The 25,357-nt window shown below is 44.5% G+C and overlaps 1 protein-coding gene across 1 annotated transcript in view; it reads left to right on the top strand.

Annotated features, from left to right (window-relative positions):
• LOC123249792 (zinc finger MIZ domain-containing protein 1-like) overlaps positions 1–23,908 on the top strand; it is a 45,301-nt gene extending 21,393 nt beyond the window's left edge. Inside the window, exons 4-12 of the mRNA XM_044678908.1 lie at positions 3,830–3,956; positions 5,296–5,513; positions 9,994–10,192; positions 11,230–11,502; positions 16,415–16,597; positions 17,614–17,691; positions 18,201–18,375; positions 19,929–20,070; positions 23,682–23,908. Of these exons, the coding sequence (XP_044534843.1) occupies positions 3,830–3,956; positions 5,296–5,513; positions 9,994–10,192; positions 11,230–11,502; positions 16,415–16,597; positions 17,614–17,691; positions 18,201–18,375; positions 19,929–20,070; positions 23,682–23,904 (1,618 nt within the window). The 3' untranslated portion in view covers positions 23,905–23,908. The remainder of the gene's footprint in view (positions 1–3,829; positions 3,957–5,295; positions 5,514–9,993; positions 10,193–11,229; positions 11,503–16,414; positions 16,598–17,613; positions 17,692–18,200; positions 18,376–19,928; positions 20,071–23,681) is intronic.
• Positions 23,909–25,357: the final 1,449 nt, after the last annotated feature.

The following is a 25,357-nucleotide window of genomic DNA, read 5'->3' as shown; positions in this document are numbered from 1 at the left end:
CTCACTATCTGTGTCTCTCTTTCTCTCTCCCTCTTTTCTTCTCTCTGGCTCTCCTTCTGTCTCTCTGTCTCTCTCCTCTCCCCCTGTCTTTCTGCCACCTCCCCCCCCATGTCTCCTCTCTGTCTGTGTCTTTCTCCTTCTCTCTCTGCCCCTCTACTCCCTCTCTCTCCTCTAAGATTTTAGCGTTTTCATTCAGTGCATATCATCTATTATCTAGTGATAGTACCCAGGAACAGTATCTTCCCTAGGGGTCATTAACTCAATAAGATGCAGACCCACACGAGCTAGGTATCCTATACACAGTCCCACTGAATCTTGTCTTGGTCACACCTCTTCTACAGCATTATGTATGGTTCTTGGAAAGGCTGGACTGCCTAGATGGGGAACAAGGATGGTGAAGGGCCCGAAGGTTTACAAAATACCAAAGTGGGTTGAAGGCACTGGGAATGGCTAGATAGAAGAAGAGATGTTAGAGGGAGACGTGATCAGAAAAGGATCAGCTTAGTCAGCTTGTCCTCAGAAAGCAGAAGTAAGAACAATGAATTTAAGTTGTAGAGAGCCACATTTCCAGTGAATGTTAAGAAACCCTTCCTAACCATTAGTGGAACTAATTAGCAAATGGTAGAACTAGCAAAGGTGATGCAATCTACCTCCATTGGCAGTGGGTTCTCCCTTACTTGTTTGCTGGCATAATCAGGTGCTGATTTATTGAGAGTGCTTCAGAAGGGGTTCCAGCCCAGGTTGGACTTAGGGCATGGAGATTAACGTTGATATATGGACTAGATTAAACTCTCTGGTTTTATATTTTTCAAATGAACTAAATAGTCAGTGAGACACACTGTTTTTCAGCAGAAGAAAGACTCCAAATACTCTCTCTTGCTTACCCTTCTCCCCCTGAACCAGATCTGAGCAGGGGCCTTCATGCTGTAGTTGGGTGACTGACCCAGATTAGTTAAACCAAGGAAGGTGATGATCCCTTTGGTCTTGATACTTAGCCCACTTCAGTCCTATCCAGAATCGTTTACTCAGATAGCCTGGTGGTCTTTCAGGTGATCTGGTACAAGTTTTCTTCTCTTTTGGGGGGTCCCTGTAGTAACAACAGATCCCATGCTTCTGGTAGGGGAGCATTTATAAAGTCATCCTTATCAGGAGATTTAGAGACTGATTTCTATTCACCTAACCTCTCTCTCTGGAGTCCTGGCAGACATAATTCTTTATCCTCCTCTTCATCCTTTGCAAGCCATTATTAAATCCCTACCAAATCAAGGACAAAGGCCAAGAATACAAAGCTTTCTAAACACTGCCACTGCCCTCAAGGCAGCAGCCTAGATATATAGCTCAGAAAGATGACTAGCTACACAAAACAGCATATGATGAGTGCCAAATGAATGGAGCAGATGAGATGTGCCAGCCTGGGCCTCCGAGAGGCCTTGTGAATGAGCTGGGCCTCCCCAGAGTGGTAATATTTCAGAAATCAGTTAGCATTTATTAATGTTTACTACTGTGTTTGAAGCACCGTGCTAGACCCTGGGGATAAAAGAAACTTATCCTCAAGAAACTTATGGTCTATCTTCAGGAAAACAACATTTAGTCAAACTGATACAAAATATATTCAAAGTAGTTACAAGATAATTTCCCTGAAGGAAGACACAAGCACCTGGGAGATCAAGAAAGGAAAAACGAATGAATGAAGTGAATGAATGAGTACAAACAGATCCATCAAACATTTACTATGTACCAAGGACAGTGCTATGTGCTGAGAATACAGATACAAAAGCAAATGTCGCCTCTGCCTGCTAAGAGCTTCCATGACAGTAGGGGTGACTATACACTGAAGGGAAGTGGTGGCCAGGGGGGAATACTTTGCTCTGGAAAGTGACCTTCCGTTGAGGGAAGTATATTGATGAGCTATCCAAAAACAAGGACAGAATTATTCAGATCATGGTTCCTGGTTCCAGAACTAGGGAGTAAGGTGGAGGCGTGAAGATATACCCATGATGGAAGGTGGTTGGCAAGATGACTGCAGTAGAGGGAGTGAAGTAATGTATGATGGCTAGGGCTTTCCTGAAAAACTAATCTGGCCAGGTCCCAAGGCAGGTGAGGCCAGAGCCCAGGTAGGAAGTAGAGCTTAGACCAAGCTTTGAGAGAAGCTCGAGTTTCTAAAAGAAAAGAGAGCATTCCAGGCTTGAGAGACAGTCTGTGCAATGTTAGGTATGAGGGTCAGCAAGGAGGCCCCTTTGCTTGGATCATAGAATGTGTGAAGAGGAAAAATGTATAATAAGGCCAGAAAGGAGGAGAGAGAAGACATTCCAGGTAAGGAGAACCAAAATAAGCAATGGCCAGAGCATTTAGGGAACCATTTGTGTAGGGAACCATTTTAAAAAGAGAAGTAAAGAACAAGTTGTGGAGGACCTTGAATATATCACTGAGAAGGATGGGTTTGTTTCTGAAGGCATCTGGGGGCAAACGAAGGTTCCTGGCCAAGAAGGAAGGATTGGAGTGTACAAAGGAGCATTTATGGAAAACCAGTCTGGCAGCAATGTATATTATGAATAAGGAGGGGCAAAATGATTACAGGCAGGAAAGCACCAGCGTCTGTGTCCTCAGAATAAAGTGATGAGGGCACGATCTGGGAGGTGGGGGAAGCAAAGCAGGAGATGTCAGAGGAAACAGAGATGAAGATTAGAATATTCCCTTCTGACTAAAGGGAAAAGGGCCTTCACTGCCCTTCAGACCCTTGGCAAGAGAACCTATGCAAATTAAGAGATGGGCATCATACGAGCATTTACAATAATATGTGAAAATGGGTATACTTAGAAGAATTAAAGGAGCAGGGAGGAGCAGATCTGACCAGGGCATAGGGCAAGCGTTGAAAAGAAGTGAGAAGCAAATAGTGAAAATGTACATAGGGATCCAGTCATGAAGATTCTTAAATGCCAGGCCACCAGATTTCAACTTCATTCTAAAAGGCAGTGGGGAGTGTTTAATAGTTCATGAGCAAGAACATCAGCTGAGATGAAAGCTATCTTTTTTAAAAAATCCCAAGTCCCTTGGCCTCTCTAAACTGCAATTTCCTTAATTGTACAATGTATGTGTTGGGGAGGGGGTTGTCACAATAGATGATCTCTTTTTTAAAAAATACATTTTTATTGATATCTTTTGTTTTTACGTCACCCCCATTTCCCACCATATTGACTAAGATGATTTCTAAGAATACTTTAGCACCAACTCTTTATGATTCCAGCCACCTGGCTGCCATGCTCCTGGTTTTAGGTAGCAGGTACCAGCTGCTGCTCTTTGGTATCAGTTCAGAAATTGAATCAAGAACCAGGCAACTAATTGAAGTCACCATTAGAGACAAATCCGAGGGACTCTGGCTCTTTCAGGGCACAGGGCCCTCATCTTCCAGTGGCCTCTGTGGAGTAGTGTGAGCCCAGATTTTTCAGAGGAGAGAGTCAGGGAGAATCCAAGACAACATGATTCAATATGCTTTCTGTGTTTTAGCCAATGTTCTCATATGTAGTATAACTCACCACCACACCGCTCTTTTCCCTTATAGTCTTGGAAGTACATCCAGGGATGAATGATTGAATTCTTCTATCTTGAAGCAAGGATTGGGGTCATATTTCCCCACCTCCCCCCACCCCACCCCAGCAGCTCATCTCCTATGCCACATCATGCCAGGGCCTGTGCTGTTTACTATACTTTGGGGCTATGGAGATGGACTCCGCAGTCCCAAGTGCAGGCTCTGTACTTGGGAATGAGCCCCCACTGTATGGTCTCTGCACCCAAGATACCCTGAAGAACTGTCGTCGCCCCATATCTCTGTTTCCTCCTACAGTGATGGGTCGTTCCCCTATGACTCTGTTCCTTGGCAGCAGAACACCAACCAGCCACCAGGATCCCTTTCCGTGGTCACTACTGTTTGGGGAGTGACTAACACATCCCAGAGCCAGGTAAGAGTTTGACTCTTGTCCCTCCCTTGATTCTTCCATCCTTCACAGTTCTAAAAATCCCCTAGTTAATATCCCCTACATTCGAAGGGGCTTAGAATGCCATCCTCTGCCCACCATGATGTGATCTAGCTTGGGTTAAAGTACATTTAAGTATTCTTTAACTCAACCAGGAATCAGTAGCAAGGAAGCCTTTTCCTCCCATCAGCCCCTGCCCCTGTTTGCCCTCCTGTCAGAAGAACTCTCATTCTAATGGGAAGGGTATTCTTCAGTTAACCTCGGATCAAGTCTAGGACCCTTGACATTGATCTGCTGCAACAAGGGTGGTGGTCTAGTAGGTGTCAGCCCTTTGCCCCAAACCAAACTCACTTTGACCACATGAGAAGCATGGTGTCTGTCCCACGTGTCACTGTCCACTTGAAGCACTGGATGAATTAAAGCAATATGCTTTGGAAAGCCTTCTTTGACTAAGCTGCCCAGGGACTGACTACTGCTGCAAAATCAAGTGCTTTAAACCTCTGTGAATGAGCATATCCTATTCTGGTCTATGTACTAATCTTTCCACCATCTCTCCTCTCCCTTTCTTCTCTTGATCAATAACCAAGTCTTTACAGAGCACCTCGATTTGCTCCTTCTTGTGTTAGGCACTGTGGAGAAATACAGAGGTATAAACCACAGTCCTTTCCCTTGAGGATCTTGTCTAAGAAGACAGAATTGACATAGGAACATTGGACATGCCATGGATCAGGGTCAGGCCACAGTCCAATTGTCCCAGGATTCTGTCCTTAATAGCAGCCTTGATAGAGGGCTCAGTTGTCCTCTTTGATATCACCTAGGAATTTAGAGAAGTCTCACCTCACCTCTCAGTAGCCATTCATGGTTCCGTCATTCAGAAATGGGCCTGAACTCTCTGTGAATACATTTCTGTCTCCTTGAAGGTAATGAGTTCATTAAATTTATGGTCTTCCATGCAAAAAAGATAATCCTTCACTTTATTTGTTCTATATATAGATATATACCTTACTTGAGTTTCAAAGAAGACCTCTTCCTCCCCATCTTTTGGGATCTATTGACTACTATATCCTCAGTTCTATAGGTTTCAAACATATCTTTTCTCAGCCTTCAGTTATTTAGACTAACAAGTCCTCATCTTCAATCTGCCCAAACACGGCAACACCCTCTCACTAAATTAGAGAATCTCATAGGGCAGAATCTAATACTTCTGCCCTCCTTTCCCTTCTCCCCTGGAGCATTCTTCCTTCTTCCTTCCCTCTTAAGTTCCCTCATCATTTCTCCTTCTTCCCCTTTTGGTTACCAGTATGACCATTATTTTTCTTCACAGGTCCTAGGAAACCCCATGGCCAATGCCAACAATCCTATGAATCCTGGCGGAAACCCCATGGCATCTGGAATGACGACCAGCAACCCTGGCATCAACTCCCCCCAGTTTGCTGGACAGCAGCAGCAGTTCTCAGCCAAGGCGGGCTCCACTCAGCCCTACATCCAACAGGGGATGTATGGGCGGCCCAACTACGCGGGCAGTGGAGGGTTCGGGGGCAGGTGAGAAGAACAGGGGACCCCTGATGGCCAATGGCATAAGCTAGACCAGATATTTATACTTGGGCTTGGTGGCCTTACAGAAGCGGCACACTGAGCAGCCACATGTCCACCTTCATTTAGAATTTGTCACTGTAGTAATAATTCCCTTATTTTCCTCAAAAATCTTTATTGACCTTGAACCTCAGCATCAGCCAGCAGTCAGGAAAGTCAAAATGCCCTTCTAGTGTTGGTCTAGAGAAGACAGTAAGACCTGGATGAAGGCATAGATGATATTCTTATCAGAATCTCAGATGATGTGATTCTTATAGGGATAGTTGACCTGCTGGATAAAACAGAAACCAGATCTGAAAAGATCTTGACAGATTAGAATTATGGGTTGTATCTAATATAAGGAAGTTTAATAAAGGAGAGATATAAAGTTCTACTCAGTTCAAAAAAACGACTTCATAAGGGGCAACTAGATGGCTCAGTGGATTGAGTGCCAGGCCCAGGGGCTGGAGGTCCTGGGCTCAAATCTGGCCTCAGACTCTTCCTAGCTGTGTGACCCTGGGCAGGTCATTTAACCCCCATCACCTAGCCCTTACCACTCTTCTGCCTTAGAACCAATACACAGTAGTGATTCTAAGATGGAAGATAAGGTGTTTTGTTGTTTTTTTTAAATCAACTTCACAAATCCAAGATGGAGGAGGTATGTGAATAATACAAGTAGTTTTGGTGAAAAAGATCAGGTGGGTGGTAATTGGACTGCAAGTAAATATGAGTCAGCTATGTGATATGAAGTTTAAAAAAAAGCTAACAAAATAATTAAACCGCATTAGTAGAAGCATAGTGTCCAGAGCATGGGAGCCTCCAGGATCTCTGTACTCTGCCCTGGTTAGGCTGTGTCTGGATATTGTGTCCTTTTATGGACACCCCTTTTAGGAAGGACTTTGGCAGTCTGGAGCAGATCCAGCAGAGGGCGACTGGGATTGCAAAGAACCTGGAGACCATGTCAGAAGAGAATTGGGGAAGGAATTGGAAGAAATTGGAGAAAAAAGAAAAATAAACCTCATGTATGTAAAGGTCCTGAGTGGTCTTCAGGAATTCAGAGGGATGGTAGGAGAAGGAGTAGATGTGTTTCTACTGATCATTGATGACAGAACTAGGAGCAGTGAGGTAGACGCTGGAAAGGGGAAGATTTTGTCATTCTTAATCATCAGAGCTATTTAATAATTGAATAGGATGTCTCTAGAGCAGTGGTTCCCAAACTTTTTTGGCCTACCGCCCCTTCTCCAGAAAAAATATTACTTAGCCCCTTGGAAATTAATTTTTTTAAAATTTTAATAGCAATTAGTAGGAAAGATAAATGCGCCTGTGGCCATCACCGCACCCCTGGATCGCTGCAGCACCTACCAGGGGGTGGTAGCGCCCACTTTGGTAAGGAGTTTTATGTTATTGGCAATCTTCAAGTAGAAACTGGATAATGATGCCTCAGGGATGATGCAGAGGGTACAGGGTAGGGGAGATGATCCTTGGGATCTCTCCCAACTTTAAGATTCTATGAGATAATGAAAAAGTCTGATGTGACTTCTGATTTGAGAAATTAGGAACAAGGTTTGACTGTGGGGAAAATCTTAGAGCTTTCAAAGAGAAAGGCAATGGTTTCAAAGTAGAAAAGGACTAAAGAAGCAATGAAAGGCATGAACATCTTAAGGGGAAGTTTCCCCATTATAGAGGAAGTAAAAATTCCTTCTCTCCCTCTTCTTTCCATCCTCTGGCTGTCATTCCCTAATGTGTTTTATTTCCCCAATTAGAATATAAGCTTGGGCCAGCTAGGTGGCACAACGGATAGAGAGCCAGGCCTGGAGTCAGGAAGACCTGGGTTCCAATCTGGCCTCAGACACTTCCTAACTGCATAACCCTGGGCAAGTCACTTAACCCGTTTGCCTAACTCTTGCCCTTCTCTCCTAGAATTGTTATGGGAACAGAAAGTAACTATTAAAAAAAAAAAAGAATGTAAGCTCCTTGTGGGCAGGGACTTCCTTGGTTTTATATTTGTATTTCTAGAGCTTAGCATAGTGCTTGACACATAGTAGGTGCTCTCTAAAAGCTTTTTCACTTATCAGTCATAATTTCCGTGTGGCAGAATTCAAGCCAGTCCTCTCTCCCTTCTAGGTTGTGGTGCCAGTTCTTAGAGGGGTAGAGCTGGAGTTCCCGAAATCACCACTGTGTGCATTTTTATACCTTTTCATTCTCTGAGTTGGATAGGCTATGGAAGAGACATCATCATCTCACCAAGTTGTGTATTGGATTGTAGGAAACCTGCTGCCACCTTGGATTTCTTTAGTATCCTGAACCTATTGAGCTAACCAACCTATTTTGTTGCCTGAGTGACCATAAGTTGATAGTTAGAGATATTTCATTTAGCCTCCTCAATTTATATGTAAAAGAATGGAGATAAAGAGGTTAAGTGACTTTCCCAAGGTCACATAGGCAATAATTAACAGAATAACATGTCGGTTCTTGCCTTAAGTCAGCAGGGAGGTTCATGGTCAATAATGATTGGGTTGTTTTTCTTTAATATTTGCCTTTTATTTACAGATTAATGAACACAAAAAGGATTTATTTCTTGCACACACACACACACACACACACACACACACACTCACACAGTTCTCACATACTCAATGGATAACTCTTTTTATGAACTGTACAGTTTCTGTGACTTACAGTACTCCCGTGGAAGGTACTTTAGCAAAGGGAAGGAGAAAAGGGGGGGATTTGGGATCTGTTGTTCCCTCTCACTTTCTGCCCTTCCAGCCCTTGAATCCCTTTTAAATCCAAGCAGTGGAAAGTCCTTGTCTACACTGTTTATTTTTGGGGGGGGATAAGGAGAACTACTGGAGTAGGAAACTTTCATTCTAACTAGGTTAGAATTAGAAATAAAATGGGTTCTTTGATTCCAGATTTAACCCCTGCCCATCACATTACACTGTATTTTAATTCCTTTTATATTATACAATTGATATATACTTTTTAAAAATTACCATAGGATGACACAGGACATAGGACTTGTCCTTATGAATTTATAATTTTATATAATAATAGCAATTCACATGTATATAGTCCTATACAGTTTATATTTCACTTTCCCCACAATAACCCCATAAGCTAGGTAGTATAAATAATTACTACCCCCGTTTTATAGACAAGGAAACTGAGACAATGGAGTTAAATGAATTTCCTATGGCTACACAGCTAGGGAAATGTTGGATCTGAGATTCACACACACCGAGGTATTCCAATTATGATTCCCATATTCTTTCCACTAGTTGTAACTATAGCAACGGGTTATATCTTGTGCCTTTAAATATAATTGCAGTATATTAGTAGCCGGCGACATCAATATGTCATAGTCCAGTGATTTTTTTGTGGCTATAGGAATTCCCATTGCGAGAATGCCCTTCATTAAAACAAATTAAAACCATCCTATAATTTGTACTCTGAAATATTCATCCAAAGATCAGAGAGGCTAAGTGATATTTGCCCCTACTCACAACAGCAATGTCAGAGTGAAGATATGAACCCAAATCTTCCCAGCCCCGGGCCCAGCTTTATCCACATCACCTTTAAAAAAAGATAAATTTAACTGAGTCATTGTATAAGCTTGTTCTTTCTTGCCACATATTCTAGAAATTCTAGGTGGGAAGAGTAGATAGGCTCATAGGATTGTAGTTTTAGTCATCTAATATAGCCCTCTCTTTTTACTGATTGGGAAACTGAATGATTGGCCCAAGATCCCACAAGTATTAAGTTTGAGAGGCAGGAGTCAAAGCACTAGACCTTGTAAGAAGGGAGACAAGGTGAGGCAGGAGGGGGCTTCTGTACAAACCCCAGCTTGGTCTCAGCATCATCCCCCTCCTCCTAAAACACCTTCTTATTACAACCTAGAGTCAAGAAAGTCCAAGTTCAAAATCCAGCCTGAGTAATTTGCCTAGCTATGTGACCCTGGGCAAGTCACTTAACCTCTCTCTGCTTCGGTTTCCTCAGCTAAAATGAGGATTATACCAGCACCTTCCTCTCAGGGTTGTTGTGAGAGTCAAGTGAGTCAGTATTTGTAAAGTGCTTGGCACTGCTGCCTGGCGTATTTAATGGATGTAGAATTGTTCCCTTTCTCCTTCATCTTCACCTTCAAGACCAATGCTCATTCCAATGCACCATACTACCTCCAGGCACTTTCTTTAGATTCATGACTTGGGACAGAACAGAGTCTGTGTCCTCTGGTCTTCTAACCCTCCAGTTATCATTGTGTCTAGCCCAGATTGGCTCGCTTCCCTCCCTTGTACCACCACAGGGAATTGCAGCAGCTGCCTGCCTTCACATCTGGGTCAGTCTTGCCCTGGTCTAACTGACCCCATCCATCACAGAGTTGGTTTCCAAGCAGGTTCTCTCCACCCTTCGCCAGCCATATATAACCATCTCCTTCTTCTCTCCCTGGCAGTTACCCTGGTGGCCCCAATGCCCCTGCGGGCATGGGGATCCCTCCTCACACCCGGCCACCCGCAGACTTCACTCAGCCGGCGGCGGCGGCAGCGGCGGCTGCAGTGGCAGCCGCAGCAGCTACGGCCACGGCCACGGCCACCGCCACAGTAGCAGCCCTCCAAGAGACCCAAAACAAGGACATGAACCAGTATGGACCGGTAAGGGTCTCTGCCTCCCCAGCTCCCTTTTGTCCGTAAGAGCACAGCCCAGAGAGCGGGGGGCATTCATAGAGCAACAAGTCCATGTGTCTGTGTTTTGTGAGTGTCTGAACTGTGTTCATGTGTATCACTGTCTTCCCCTCCAGGCTCTGTCTTCACTCTATTATGGCATATTTGGGGACAGCCTTCTCATCCCGCCTCTCTCCTATGGGCTCTAGCCCTGTCTCAATTATTCAAGGGCTTTGCCTCTGCTTCCCTTCCCTTTTATGCTTTTAGGGCCTGACTTAAGAAGTGAGAAAGAGGGAAGGAAAGCAGACACCAGAGAATGGGGAAGGGATGAATAGCAGGGTCAGAGGGATGACACATTGCCCAGGCAGAGTCTACTTGGGACAAGTCTGGAAGGGGAAGGGAGTTCAAATTTGTAACTGAAACAAGTTTTGTGGGTTTTCTGGACTCTCCCATTGGCTGGTGATGAAGAAGAGGCCCAGCTTTGGCTTAGCTGGACAGCCCATCTTCATTCTCACCAGTATAGGTTGCTCTTGGCTCGTCTACCCATGCCTTGGGCCATCTCCATCTTCTCATGAACATTCCCCACTTCCCCACCCTCCATTCTGGTCACTCGCACCTCATTTTCCCACTGGACTTCACTGTTCTCCCCATCCCCTCTGCCTTCCTCGCTTGCCTGCCTCAGAGAATGTTGCCCGTGTGTATGGGGGCAACTAGCTCTTCCAGGTCCCCATTGCTGGAGCTCTGCCCATTCCTCTTTGGGGACTTTGGAGAGGATGAGGCTGGGATTCCCAGAGCATGACCGTCCTGTTCTCCCTTTATCCTTGGTAACTCTCCACCTTTCTTTGACCTCAGAGACCCAGGAAAGGGATGGCAGCAACTCAGGAAAGCACACCCCATCTCCCACCCCTCATCCCTTGGCTTCCTTCCCCTTCATCCCTCCCTCCCTCACACTTTCAATGCATGTCACATTTTATCCTTTTTTTTTTCTTCTTCTTCTCCTCCCGTTGAAGGTCTGTTCCTCTTTCCAGATGGGTCCGACTCAGGCGTACAACAGCCAGTTCATGAACCAGCCCGGGCCCCGAGGGCCTGCCTCCATGGGTGGGAGCATGAATCCCACTAACATGCCTGCTGGCATTACACCTACCAATATGAGTGGCCCCCCGATGGGCATGAACCAGCCCCGGCCTCCTGGGATCAGCCCCTTCAGCACGCATGGACAGAGAATGCCACAGCAGGCCTATCCAGGTCCCCGACCCCAGTCTCTTCCCATCCAGAGCATTAAGAGACCGTACCCAGGAGAAGTGAGTGATTTGGGAGCAGGAGAAGGGAGGGAACCAGGCTGATGATGGAGGACCTGGACAGGGTGAATTCATTGTGCTTAACTGGAGCATATGAAAAGCTTTGATGTCCCCATGAGTCGGGGAAATGAGAATAACACTTAGGAGGCCTGAATTCTAGACTGGGCTGTGATGCTCACTAGCTTGGACAAATCACTTAGCTTTTTGGAGGCTCAATTTCTTACCTGTAAAATGGGGATGATAATACTCATCCTCCCTAATTTATACTGCTGTTAGAAGGACTTTGAAAAGTACAAACTGTTATGCAAACATAAGGGATTATTAATAAAGTATATCGGAAGCTGGCACCATAGTTTGGGAGGTGAGACTTGGAAGATGAGTAGAATCATTATCAAAAAGTGGTTATTAGACAACAAATTGGCAAACAATCAGGCAGCTAGATGGTACCGTGGATAGTGCTGGGCTTGGAGTCAAGAAGATCCAAGTTTCACTCAGACTTCAGACATTCACCAGTTGTGTGACCCTGAGCAATTCACTTCACCGCTGCCTGCTTCTGTTTCCTTAACTGTAAAAGGGTGATAATGATAGCACTTACCTCCAAGCATTATCGTGAGGATCAAATGAAATAACAGATGAAGCGCACTTTGCAAACCTTAAAGTGTATAAATGTTTAAATGCCAGCTATTATAACAGATCACCCATTGCTAGTATCTACCCAAAGAAGATTGCCCTCAGTGAACTTATGATACCATCAGGTACCTGTGGAGGCAGCTAGACGGCTCAGTGGATAGAGTGCCAGGTCTAGAGACAAGAGGTCCCGGGTCCAAATCTGGTCTCAGATACTTCCTAGCTGATGACCCTGGGCAAGTCACTTCTAAACTTCTAGCCCTTACTGCTCTTTTGCCTTGGAACCAACAGAGTATTGATTCTAAGTCAAAAGGAAAGGGTCGGTTTGTTTTTTTCCCCCAAACAAATGTGGGTCCACATTAAAGTGTAGTATGGACAGATAATAGAGTCAAGCATGAAACTATACTTGGTAGCAAGGATGAAAGTCATCTTGCCTTATAGCCAGCTCCAAAATAGTGTGTCCCAAAGTGGGGGAAGTATAAGATGCATCAAGAGAAACCCAGGGGGAAGGGGAAGCAACTAGATAACATAGAGAAGGATAGCGTGCCAGGCCTGGAGTAAGGAGGACCTGGGTTGAAGTCTGGCTTCAGAAACTTCCTAGCTATGTGACGCTGGACAAGTCACTGAACCCAGTTTGCCCAGCCTTTACCAATCTTCCGTCTTAGCACTGAGTGTGTCAGTTCTGGAAGGTATGGGTTAAAAAAGAGAGAGGGGGAGAGAGAGAAAGGCCACATTTACAGAAAGAATAGGAGATGCCATCTGCTTTTTTGCCTTCCTTTTTATCCTCAGAGCCAAGCTTAGCGTTGGATAAATACCTCTTCACTGACTTTACTCCCCCTTCCCATCAGCACCTTTGTCCATTCCAGAGACTCAGTGCCACCCTCGGAGAAGGCATTTGCTCCCTGCGGCCCTTCTCTGTTGAGCACCATGGATTCTTGGCCAATCCAATTATGGCGCTAGACCTTCGGAGGGTCTCTCCCCCCTTCCCCATTCATCTTCCCCATGCCTGCTGTTGTCCGAGCCCTGACGTGTCTCCTTACCCAGCTCCTCAGGCACAAACCAGCTGTAAGAAAGGCCGCAGAGGACAATGGCCCAGTAATGGTGTCTCCTGTAATTAGCCTGATGTGAACTCAGGAGGTGCCACCAAATGACTTACTCACCAGTTTTCGGCTGCCAGGCAAGGGGGGCTGGTGGTGACCGATTATTTTTAATAAATTAATCATTGTCTTCATTAAACAGCACTTCATGGCTATTAAATGCTTGATCTAGACAGACCATTCTCTGCTTCCCTAAGTATTCCCAGACTCATGCTGCCTCACTCTGACTCAGAACAATGGCCTCCTTTTTTTGTAATTTGTTATTACAAAACAGAGTTGAATGGGACCTTGAAGGTCACCTGGTTCAATCTCACATCCTCCCTGTAAGCATCTCTGATGCCTCTCCTTACTTGAGCGTTTCCAATGCTTACCACCTACTCAGGCAGCCTATCCCATTATCAGAAGGCTCTAGTTATTTGAAAATTCTTCCTCTTATTGAGCCAAAATTAGCCTTCCTATAATTTCCACTAATTAGACCTAGTTCTGGATCGAGGTAGAATACATCTAACCTCTAATTTACATGACATGGTGAGGTCATTTACATTATATGTTATTATTATATTTTTTTATTTTGATATAAACAGAAATAAATAGAAATCTACACTACATGGTGCCTACTATGTGCCAGGCACCATGCTAGGGCTTTTTGTAAATATCTCATTTGATCCTTACAACAACCATGGGAGGTGGGTGCTATTATTATCTCCATTGTACAGTTGGGGGAACTGAGGCAGGCAAAGAGCAAGCGACTCACACAGAGTCACATAGCTAATGAAACATCTGAGGTCTTCTTGACTGTCTGCCCAAATGTTTCATCTATTACACCACCTAGACATCTCAAAAAAAGATTTGAGAAGTCCCATGCATGCCCCTCCCTCCCCAGCTCCATAGTCTTTCCAATTCCCAGTCTACCTCGGTTTCCATCATATGGTGGAGATTCCAGGCCCCACACCATCTTCTCAGTGCCATTCTCGAGGTGGGACACACCTACGTGACAGCAGGAAGTAAAAGCTACAGAAATCATCCCACCTATCGACCCAGAATTCCCTGGCTGGCAATATGACCTGCAAGTGTAACCAAAAACACACAAAGGGCGACTTTATTTGTCATGGAAAAAGACTGGAAGCAAACAAAATGCCCCACCATTGTAGAATGGTTTGGGATGGAGAGGTCAGGGTACCAAATGCTAAACACAATCAAGCCTTGCAGGTGTGTGAGGCAGAAAGAAGGCTGGGAGGGATCCTTAGGAAACTAGAGAAGTAGAAAAAAGTGGCGGCAGAAGGAAAGATGAATTATTATTAATTAGAATATTAATTATTAAGAGAGCGTATTCATTAATAACTGTGGCCATAAAGGGGAGAAGAAGGATGAGGAGAACAAAGAATCCTGGTAGAGCCTTAGAGGACAGTGAAAAATGGGGAGATTTGGAGCTTAAATCATTTGATCATGTAATTATTTTTAAGTGTAAACAGTTTTACTGTACATGTTTGATTGAATTGAAGTTTGACATTGTTTTTGATATGTATAATTGCTATATTGCTTGCCTTCTCAGTGGGTGGTGGTGGAAGGGAGAGAATTTGGCACTCAAGATTTGAAAAGAGAAGGATGTTAAAAGTAAATCATAAATTAAGAATTTAAAAAACATTATTTATGATGATCCAGTTAATTATTTTAAATTTCAAGAGAGACAGCATTGCAGAGCAGACAGAGAATTGGGGAAGACCTGAGGTCAAGTTCACCTCTGACACATATTGTTCAGCCCCTGGGTGAATCGTTTAATCTCTTAACACCCCTACATGGCAAAACCAGAGCTCTTTTAGAGCCTTGGTGGAGGGAAGTTCCTCACCAGGAACTCTCTACATTAATGCAATCCCAGGCCCAATCCAAAACTACTTCAGTGTGCTCCAAAGCATTGCCCAGGTAGGGAATGCCAAGCAGAGTGGGGCTTCTCACCTTCCCCTGCTGTGGACACAGCCTGAGGATTGATTGCCTTACCTGTTTCCACAACTCCATCACACCAATGGCTCATTCATTTCCGTGGAAACCAGTGAGTGCCTATGATACCATGTGCCAAACCCTCTATGGGTCTGGCAGTCCTGGGACAAGGCAAGCATGTGCCCTAGACAAGGTTTCTCAATTATGCCCCCTAGAGATTTCTGCATGTCTGAGAGACATTGTGTCTTCCCCGTAGCCAAGCATGTCCCTTGTAACAACATAAGTAGCTCTATGCAAAAGAGAGCAAAATTTCCTGGTTTTAAATATGTCCTTTTAGAAACAGTCCTGGATAGAGCACCAGGCCTAGAGTCTGGGAAGATCTGCATTGGAATCTGGACTCAGACATTTCCTAGCTGTGTGATCTTGGGCTAGTCACTTAACCCTGATTACCTAGTCCTTGCTACTGTTCTATCTTAGAGTTGATACTAAGGCAGAAAGTAACAGATTGAAAAATAAAACCCTTCACTGTAAACCAATGCATGTCACTTGTAACAACATAAGTAGCCATATGCAAGAGAGAATAGGATTCTCTGGTCTTAAATACATCCTTTTATAAAAACCCTCAGCAACTCTTTGTCCTCAGGTATGTTCTGGACCGCTAGGTGACATGGCAGAGAGAGTGCTGAGCTGGAATACTTCTTCCAGTGTTCCCAACTCTGTGACTGGGCCAGCTCATTTACCCTTTCTGAGAAGTATCCTCATCTATAAAATGGGGATAATCGGACTTAACAGAGTTGCTATAAAGGTCAAATGAGACAACAAATAAAACACTTTGTAAGATCATAGAACAACAGGCTAGCTTATTATTATTATTTGACACAGGGATTATAAAAGGCTAAGTTCTAGCCTTTGCTTTTAAGGAATATAAAGTCTAGTTGGTAGATTTTATATTTGCCATATATGAAACAATTAGAGAACATTAGTGGTACAGACAGACAATAGGTATGTAATGTATGACTTCAGAGGAGAGAGAAATTGGTTGGCACAGCTTCATGGGGAATATGGGACATGAGCCGGTCCTCAGCAATAAGTAGAATTGTTTTAATCATTGGAAAGGACACTCCCAGGAGGAAATTAGCATAGATGAATGGGAATGAGCACCTAATATAGAGCAGGTGGTTATTCTGCCTTCTTTAGCATCGTCTAAGATGCCAGCAGGCCTTTGACAGTCATTCTCTCCCTCTTTCCGGGAACAGCCCAACTATGGAAACCAGCAATACGGACCAAATAGCCAGTTCCCAACCCAACCTGGTCAGTACCCGACCCCCAACCCTCCAAGACCTATCACGTCTCCCAACTATCCTGGGCAACGGATGCCAAGCCAGCAGAGCACAGGGCAGTACCCACCCCCAACAGTCAATATGGGGCAGTATTACAAGGTAAGTCTAGCCCTTAGCATCCTCCTGGGGACTGGGCACTTTTTACATTGCTCAAACCAGCAAGACTCCTTGTTCTTGCCTATAGCTGAGTAGGTTTGGCAGGTTGGTGATGCCAACTCCTGCACAGTATCTTGGCCCTCCTCTGACATGCCTGAGGTTCTTTGGAGGCATTCCTAAGGAGCCCCCACTTTTATTGGCTCATTCGAATATCCTGGACAACCCATGTTCTCTTTCATTTGGAGCTATCAGACTAGCTTTGATAATGTGCATATCATTTACTGAACTCAGGGAGCTGAGGCAAAGAACCATTTAACCCATCTTTCTTTCCTACCCTTTCCTTCCCCTTGAAAAAAAATTTTTTTTTGTAAAAGCCATTTCTGAGAGTTTAGATGAATATGTGGCCAGAAAGAACATAGGGAAGATCTTCCAGGATAAAAGCACCAACCTCTCCCCCTTCTGGACACCCCATCTCCATTCTGTGGCATTTATGTCTGCCAAAGCCACTGTGGTCAACTGCAGAGAGGGAAGATTCTTTAGGCAGCTCAGTTTTGTTCCCCAGCTGTTGACAGGGCAGCAAGGAAACCTGGATGCATGCTGCTCGGGCCCAGATAGATTTTATATCTGCCTATAACTTTGGACAAATGATCCATATCTCATTCTTGCCCTCATGGGGCTGGGCTTGGCCTGAAGAGTGGAAAGAGCAAGAGGCTTGAAGTCAAAAGAGATCTGGTTCCAATCCTGGCTCTGACACTTCCCGGCTTTGTGAACTTGAAAAATCAGTTAACCCCTCTTGGCCCCAGATTCCTCATCTGCCACACAAAAATAATAAAATTCAGATGGCCTGCTCTTCCCGCTGCTATTGACATAGGAAGTACTCTCATTCTTAGCCTTCCTAGAGTTGGTGTTGGTCAGGGATCTGGTCCAGGACGGGTGGTTGAGGGAACCATAAGGGAATGAGGGTTCATGGGCTCATTCCATTTGATGATGCTTTTTCCCTTTCTGTTCTCCCTTAATAGCCAGATCAGTTTAATGGACAGAATAACACCTTCTCGGGAGGCAGCTACAGTAACTATAGCCAAGGAAATGTCAATAGGGTAAGTGCTGATCTGGATAAGCGTATATCCACCTATGAGCTCTCAGTTGCTACGTGGGATAGAACCTCATGCTGGAGGGATAGGGATGGAATAAAACTTTTCAAAGTATACGTCTGTGTACATAAGTAAGAGAAAGTTATGGGGCAGAGGGAGTGTGATGTGGAGGGGATGGCTTCCTGTTCTAGAAACTGGCCCATATTTCTTCTCTGGGCTGCTGCCCTGAGCATCGCCAATGAGGAGGGAGTTATCCTGGATGAATTTTATGAGGAGGGAAAGACTAAGGCTCAGTCTAGCTTTGAGGTTTGTGGGGAAGAAGGAAGGAAGGAAAAAAGAAAGGAAGGAGAGCAACAGAGACAGAGAGAGACAGAGGGAGAGGGGGTGGGGTAGAGAGAGAGAGAGAGACAGAGGGAGAGAGACAGAGACAGAGAGAAAATGTGAGAATGTGAATGTGTGTTTGTGTGTCTCCTTGCTACTGGAATAATACACCAATGATTTCTGTTTCTCCTCAGCCTTCCAGGCCAGTACCTGTGGCAAATTACCCTCACTCACCTGTTCCAGGAAACCCAACCCCACCTATGACTCCTGGGAGCAGTATCCCTCCATACCTATCTCCCAGTCAGGATGTCAAACCACCGTTCCCTCCTGACATTAAGCCAAATATCAGCGCTTTGCCCCCACCTCCAAGTGAGTAGAACAGTGTGGCCGTGGTCTACTACCTGTCCTCCAGCCCACTAGCTTCACCCCTGATCTGTTCTCTTCTGCTTACAAGATCCTGGCAGACTGGGGAGGAGGGGTTCAGAGAAACCAGCCTGAGGGTCTGAGCTGAGGGAATGTGATGTGAATGGAGAGGGAGGCATTTGTGTTTTTGGAATCCTTTCTAGGTAGGTAGGACAAAGATGGAACCAGGTAAAAATGGGAGTGAGAGGAGGTGAATGTGTTGGACTCTGTAGGACTGGTGGAGGTGCTGCTGTTTTCCAAGCCTCCCTCCTTTGGAGTCCTTCCTAAGAAACTCCATCTCCCAGCCTCTGTTCAGATTGGCTGGTAACCTGCCAAGGACCCAAGCTTCACGGGTTGGGTCAACATGTCTCAATTTGAGCTTGGTCATAAGCATGCTGTCATAGGGGCAGGGCAGATTTGACCCTTCCCCCCAAACAAAATATCTCTGAGAATAAGGAGAAAGAGGCAGGGGGCTCACTGCTGGCTCTGCGTGGCCAGTTTGACCAAAGAGTAGGAAAGAAGGCAATCCTGAGTCTAGTTTGTTTCAGTAAGTTTTTTATTGCCTGCTTCCTTGCTTTCTTTGTGCCCAGTCTTTGCTAGCATCATGCCTCAGCACAGTGGTGGGAGCTGAGAAGTTAAGGACAGAAGCTCTCCCCGGTACTAAAACTTGCAGTCTGGCTAAGGAGAAAAGACCCGCAATGAGTCCATCTATCAACATGCATTTGAATATTCCTCATGTGCCAGGCCTTGTGCTGAGTCCTGGACACCCAAAGAAAAGGCAAAACCAGTCCCAGCTCTCAAGAAGATTGTGCTCACTATAGAATAGCGATACTGAGCTTTGCATGCCCTCAGTGGGTTTATTAAAGCACAACAGAGGCAAGAGTCATTACTTGTCTTTCAAACAGCAGTAGATGACGAGCTTCATATATTGTATGAAAGGGATCCCCTGTACCTAGGACAGTGCCTACCTAGCTCATGTTCTTTAGTCATTTCAGTCATGTTTGGTTCTTTCCAGCAAAGTTACTGGAGCAGTTTGTCATTTCCTTCTCCAGCTCATTTTACAGATGACAAAACTTAGACAAACGAGATGAAGTGACTTACCCAGGGTCACATAGCTAGGAAGTGTCTGAGGCCAGATTTGAACTCATGAAGATGAATCTTCCTGACTCGAGGCTCGGTCCTCTGTCTGCTGTGTCTCATAACTGCTTAGCACATAGTAGAAACTTAATGCTTTTGAGCTGACCGAATAAATGTTTGTTAAATAAGTTTTAAGCAGCATGATGTTCTTTCTGGCTCTGTTCCTATATATGTGTGTGGGCTATGTAAGTATGTACCTGTGGACACTTCTGTGTCTGTGTTTTTGTCTTTACCTTTATGTATGTGTACTTACATATACACATACAGGTGTGTGTGTGTGGTAAGCTCAGTAGTCAACCACTGTCTCATCTCTCAGTACCCTGACGTTGAAGGAGAGATAAAATAATGAGAAGTTTGAGTTTCTTCTCCCTTCCTGTTCGCAGGCAACCACAACGATGAGCTCCGATTGACCTTCCCAGTGCGGGATGGAGTGGTGTTGGAGCCCTTCCGTTTGGAGCACAACCTGGCCGTCAGCAACCATGTCTTTCACCTGAGACCCACCGTGCACCAGACGCTGATGTGGAGGTAGTTCAGGAAGAGGGGCTTTCTAGCAGCAAACTTGTGGCATCAAGCCCAATACATCACTAGAACCAAAATGCCAAGCTTTCCCCTTCCAAATGAGTGGAGGAGGCAGTCCAGGATGGCGCCAGTCTGGCCAGTAAGACTGGATGCAGTGATTTTGACAGAATTAGGATTTTTAATATTCTGATGGGGCAAAATTTCCCTTTACCCAATACATTTCCCTAGCTTTGATATCTTGAACTGAGCATCTATCTGGTATAGCAACTTCCAGTTGATTCCTAATTCTCTCCTTCACACTCTTCACACGCTAGTATGTAATACTTCCTGTGCTTAGACCACCCCTGACCCTGACTCACTGTGGTTCCCCAGGACCTGACTTTCTTATTTTTTTTTTTTTAACCCTTACCTCCCACCTTACAATCAATACTGTGCATTGGTTCTAAGATAGGAGAGTGGTAAGGGCTAAGCCATTGATTCCCAAAGTGGGCACTACAGCCCCCTGGTGGGTGCTGCAGTGATCCAGTAGGGCAATGATGGCCACAGGTGCATTTATCTTTCCTATTAATTGCCATTAAAATTTTTCAAAAAATTAATTTCCAGGGAGCTAAGTAATATTTTTTCTGGAAAGGGAGCAGTAGGCCAAAAAAGTTTAGGAACCACTGGGCTAGGCATTTAGGGGAGGCGTGGGGTAAGTGACTTGACCAGGGTCACACAGCTAGGAAGTGTCTGAAGGACCTGGCTTTCTAATGCCAAGAGTGAGACTTCTAGCTGAAGATGGTCATATTGAGTTAAATAATGAGTCTGTCATCATCATGTGCTGAAACCGTACCCCTCAATTTCTGGAAATCTTTGTCCTGGATTCAGTGAGAGAAAAAAAAGAGAAGACCTCTCTCCTTGAGGAGCACCAGTCTGGCAGGGAACTATGACTCCTGCTATCAGAGAACTTTTCTTCTGATGAGGGAAAGACATTATCTGTGCCCTTAGGATGCTTTCCACCTAATGGGAAAGACACAGTTGGTGACCTTCCCACTACAGCTTACCCCAGCCATCAGGTCCTAGATTTCCATTTGGAAAGGATTCTCAGAGGCATTTTGTTGAACCCCTTTATTTTCAGCAGTCAGACCTTCTTCCAGATCCTGGTTTGGAGGTGAGTGCCTTCAGGGCGTCTCCTCTCCTCCTGGAGCTCCTGGTCTGATATAGAAATGTCTTACATATGAAAAGAATAAACAATAGTGCTTAGAAACTTGAACAGCTGGGCAGAGCTGCAGCTATCAGGGCTGGGGGAGAGGTTGTCCTAGGGCACCAGCCAGGCGGAATTCTTCTGGGAAGGCTTCAGGGCTAGAAGGGAGAAGGGCCAATCCACAGATAGATCACGGGCTGTAATGAACACCTACCTCAGTAGGTTATTACGGTTCTACTGGCATTTCATTATCTCCCGAGTACCCTCAGCTGAGCATACCTCAGTCTAGGAGGTTATTGCCTTGTTCTTATTAATAAGTAATAACTGCTGGGGATTGAGCAAACCCATCCAGTAGATTTATGGAGCTGTACCATCGTGGAAGGCTGGCACTTCATATCTCAGCCAAGCATCCCGACATCACTGAGCTCCAAAAGGCTAGGTGACCCCTGAAGGCACCCACTTCCACACCAGTATATCTGGTGGATGATGGGCTATAAATCAGATAAATGCTGAAAATGAAAGGGCTAGGCTAGAAAGCCTCTTGGGTCCCCCTCCAACTCTAGAACTGGAGGCCGTGGAACTTTAAACTTAGAAAGTTCTCCTCTTCCTGTAGTTTGGGCTTGTGGCTATTGGACCCTCTCTGTCCTGAGCTGTCTGTTCCCTTCCCACTGTTTAGAATAGACTATCCATATTTTCCCGTTTTTTGAGAACACACATACCTACACACACCCTGAACCTAACAATCTTTCTCTCTTTCTGTGTTCTACTCTGTTAAGGAAGGCAGCATACATGTAACCACCTCCCCTCCTCAGGATCATTAAAACCCCAGCAATCTACTTCTCCAGATGCTTTTGTGACACTTCTCCCTCTTAAAAGGGCCCCAAATCCAAACCTGGCTATCTTCATGAAAGCCCAGGTTTAATGATATTCCCATTTTACAGATTAACTAGCAATGGTTCAAAGAGATATTATACAGTGTCCAGATGTAATCATATTCTCATTTTACAGATTAGTTAAGGTTCAGAGAGGTTATAAGTTGTCCAGATGTAATACTATCTGCATTTTACAAATTAGCTAAGGTTCAGATAGCATTTAGTGTGTCCAGGTTTAATGATATTCCCAATTTACAGATTAACTAGCAGTGGTTCAAAGAGACTATACAGCGACCAGATGTAATCATATTCTCATTTTATAGATTAGTTAAGGTTCAGAGAGGTTATAAGTTGTCCAGATGTAATACTATCTGCATTTTACAGATTAGCTAAGGTTCAGATAGCATTTAGTGTGTCCAGGTGTAATAATATTCCCATTTTACAGATTAACTAGCTGCGGTTCAGATAGGTTATAATGTGTCCCGTTGTAATAGTATTCCCATTTTACACATTAACTAGCAAGAATTCAGAGAGGCTATAACTTGCCCAGTTGTAACTATTCCCATTTTACCAACTAGCTAACTATGGTTCAGAGAAGTTATAAGTTGTCTAACTAGGGAAGGTTCGGAGAGGTTATAAGGTGCCTGGGTATAATAATATTGCCATCTTGCAGATCAGCTAGCTGAGCTTTGGAGAGGTTTTATCTTACCTAAGGACTCATGACTGGACTCGTACTCACATCTTCCTGACTCTTAAGTCCAGCGCTCTATTGGAAATGCTATTACTGAATTTCTATTCCGGTGACTAGTACTTTTGGACCCTTTACCTAAAGAAAATCAGGAAAGGCGTACTTCGTGAAAGCGATGATAGTAACAATGACAATAATGGTGGCTCACATTGTCAGAGTAACAACAGTTATGTAAAGCAACAGCCTTGACTTCTAAGATGCCATCTCTCCTAGGCTCTATTTAATTTGGGAGTTGGAGTTGATGAGTAAAGGGTATTAGAGAATGGGCCTTGCTCTAGAATGTTCTTTCATCTTCCCTCCTTCAAACTCCAAAGTGTCGTGTGGAGGGAACCATGAGTTTGGGGCTGACAAGTGTGGTTTGCGCTAGGGCTGGGGAGATTGGAATCAGCCAGTGATGTGGTCAGCTCTCGGACGACCCGGTCCAAGTTGGGTGGAATCAATGTTCAGGGTTCAGAGGATGTGGTCAGGATCAGAGGGGGATGTCATTTGGAATTAGGGGAGGGGTGATTGGGGTTGGCTATGATCAGAGTTGGGGAAAGCATCAGCATTTGTGGGGATGTGGTTGGAGTTGGAGAGGGATGTAATTGGGTTGGGGAAATGTGATCAGGGCTAGGGGAAACGTGATTAGGGTTGTGGGGGGACATGGAAGGAAGCTGTCTTTAGGCTTGTGAGGACCTGGGTTTAGGACTGGGGAATGTGGCCAGGCGTGGAGAAGGCAAATCATTTTGGTTTCATTGACTAAATGGAGCATATAAAGACTCCTGCGAGGTGAGGGGAAAGGCTCTGATCACCACTGAGCTGTCCTGCCCTATAGGTCCGACCTGGAGCTGCAGTTTAAGTGCTATCATCATGAGGACAGACAAATGAACACCAACTGGCCGGCTTCTGTCCAGGTCAGCGTCAATGCCACCCCTCTCACCATCGAGCGTGGAGACAACAAGACCTCCCACAAACCTCTGCACCTCAAGCACGTCTGCCAGCCAGGAAGAAACACCATCCAGATAACTGTCACAGCATGTTGTTGTGTGAGTATATGAAATGGGGGAGGGGGGGTACTGCCAACACAAGTTCCACTCTGCCAAGATTCTGATGGGAAGGGCATGGGCAATATATGCTGTAGCGTCTGCTCCTGGGCCCAGGAGAAAGAGGAATCTGTTATGCTGCTGTAGTCTTTATTTTTTTAACTTTTCAAAAATAACTCATTCCGATTTGTTTTTATAACACCTAGATTTTCCCTTGTGTCACCAACTCCTTCCCAAATAACTAGCTCTTAATAACAAAACATTAAAAAAAAGGGGGGGGGACCAAAAAAAAATTTCAACAAACTGACCAACCTATCAGAAACAAAAAATCCCACTTTATATGCAATTTGTTGTTGTCTTTAAAGTGGGAGTGATTAAAGCTCGATGACCCTGAGTTTCCCCAGAGCTTCCTCATATGACCAGCATTGTTATTTTGAGCCAACCACTGACACAGATTCGGTTTTTAAGTTGGTGGTCACTTTCCATTCATTCACTTGCTAGTTCTTTCACTAAACATTTATTGGGCTTCTACTTCCCCAAATACTTTATATTTAAATACTTGATATATATTTGCATTGTTAACTGAATACTTATGCTATAAATTATGTTATAATCTATCACATTATAACATATTGCTTTTACTTCTATGTGTTTGTCTCCCTAATTAGAATGTGATCTCATTGAGAATAGGAATTTTTTCTTTCCCAGCACTTATCCCTGGCACATAGATGTTTTTATTTTTATTTTGCTATTTTTTTAAAACCCTTCTCTTCCCTCTTGGAGTCAATACTGTGTATTGGCTCCAAGGCAGAAGAGTGGTAAGGGTAGACAATGGGGGTCAAGTGACTTGCCCAGGGTCACACAGCTGGGAAGTGTCTGAGGTCAGATTTGAACCTAGGACCTCCCATCTCTAGGCCTGGCTCTCAATTCACTGAGCTACCCAGCTGCCCCAACATAGATGTTTAATGAATATTTGTTGGTGGAATGTTTGATCTGGTATCTGTAGTTAGGATACAACATAACAAATAGTGTTTGCCCTCAGGAATTAATGGATCTATCAGTAAGCATTTTTTAAGCACCTACTATGAGCTAGACACTGCGGATATAAATATAAATGTGAGTGTCCTTAAAGAGCTTACATTCTGCTGTGGGGGTACAACATGTTCTCAGATAAATAAATATAAGATCTATACAAAATGAAGATATAATGTTTTGGGAGAGGTGAAAAAATCAGGAATCAGGAAAGACAGATTGAAGGAAATGGCACTTGAGCTAAACCTTGAAGCGAAGGAGTTTGGGGTCCCAAGAGATGGAGGTCAGAAAAGAGACCTTTCTAGGCATGGAGGATCACTAGCCATGAGAGATGAAAGATGAACTAATAGGCATAGGGAACAATGAGTAAACCCCTAGTTTGTCTAGATCAGTGATTCCCAAAGTGGGCGCTACCGCCCCCTGGTGGGTGCTGCAG

This window comes from Gracilinanus agilis, chromosome 5 (genome assembly GCF_016433145.1).
Source record: "Gracilinanus agilis isolate LMUSP501 chromosome 5, AgileGrace, whole genome shotgun sequence".
In the NCBI taxonomy this organism is placed as follows: domain Eukaryota; kingdom Metazoa; phylum Chordata; class Mammalia; order Didelphimorphia; family Didelphidae; genus Gracilinanus; species Gracilinanus agilis.
Note: the sequence above shows the minus strand (reverse complement) of the source record. Positions and strands in the feature narration are given on the sequence as shown.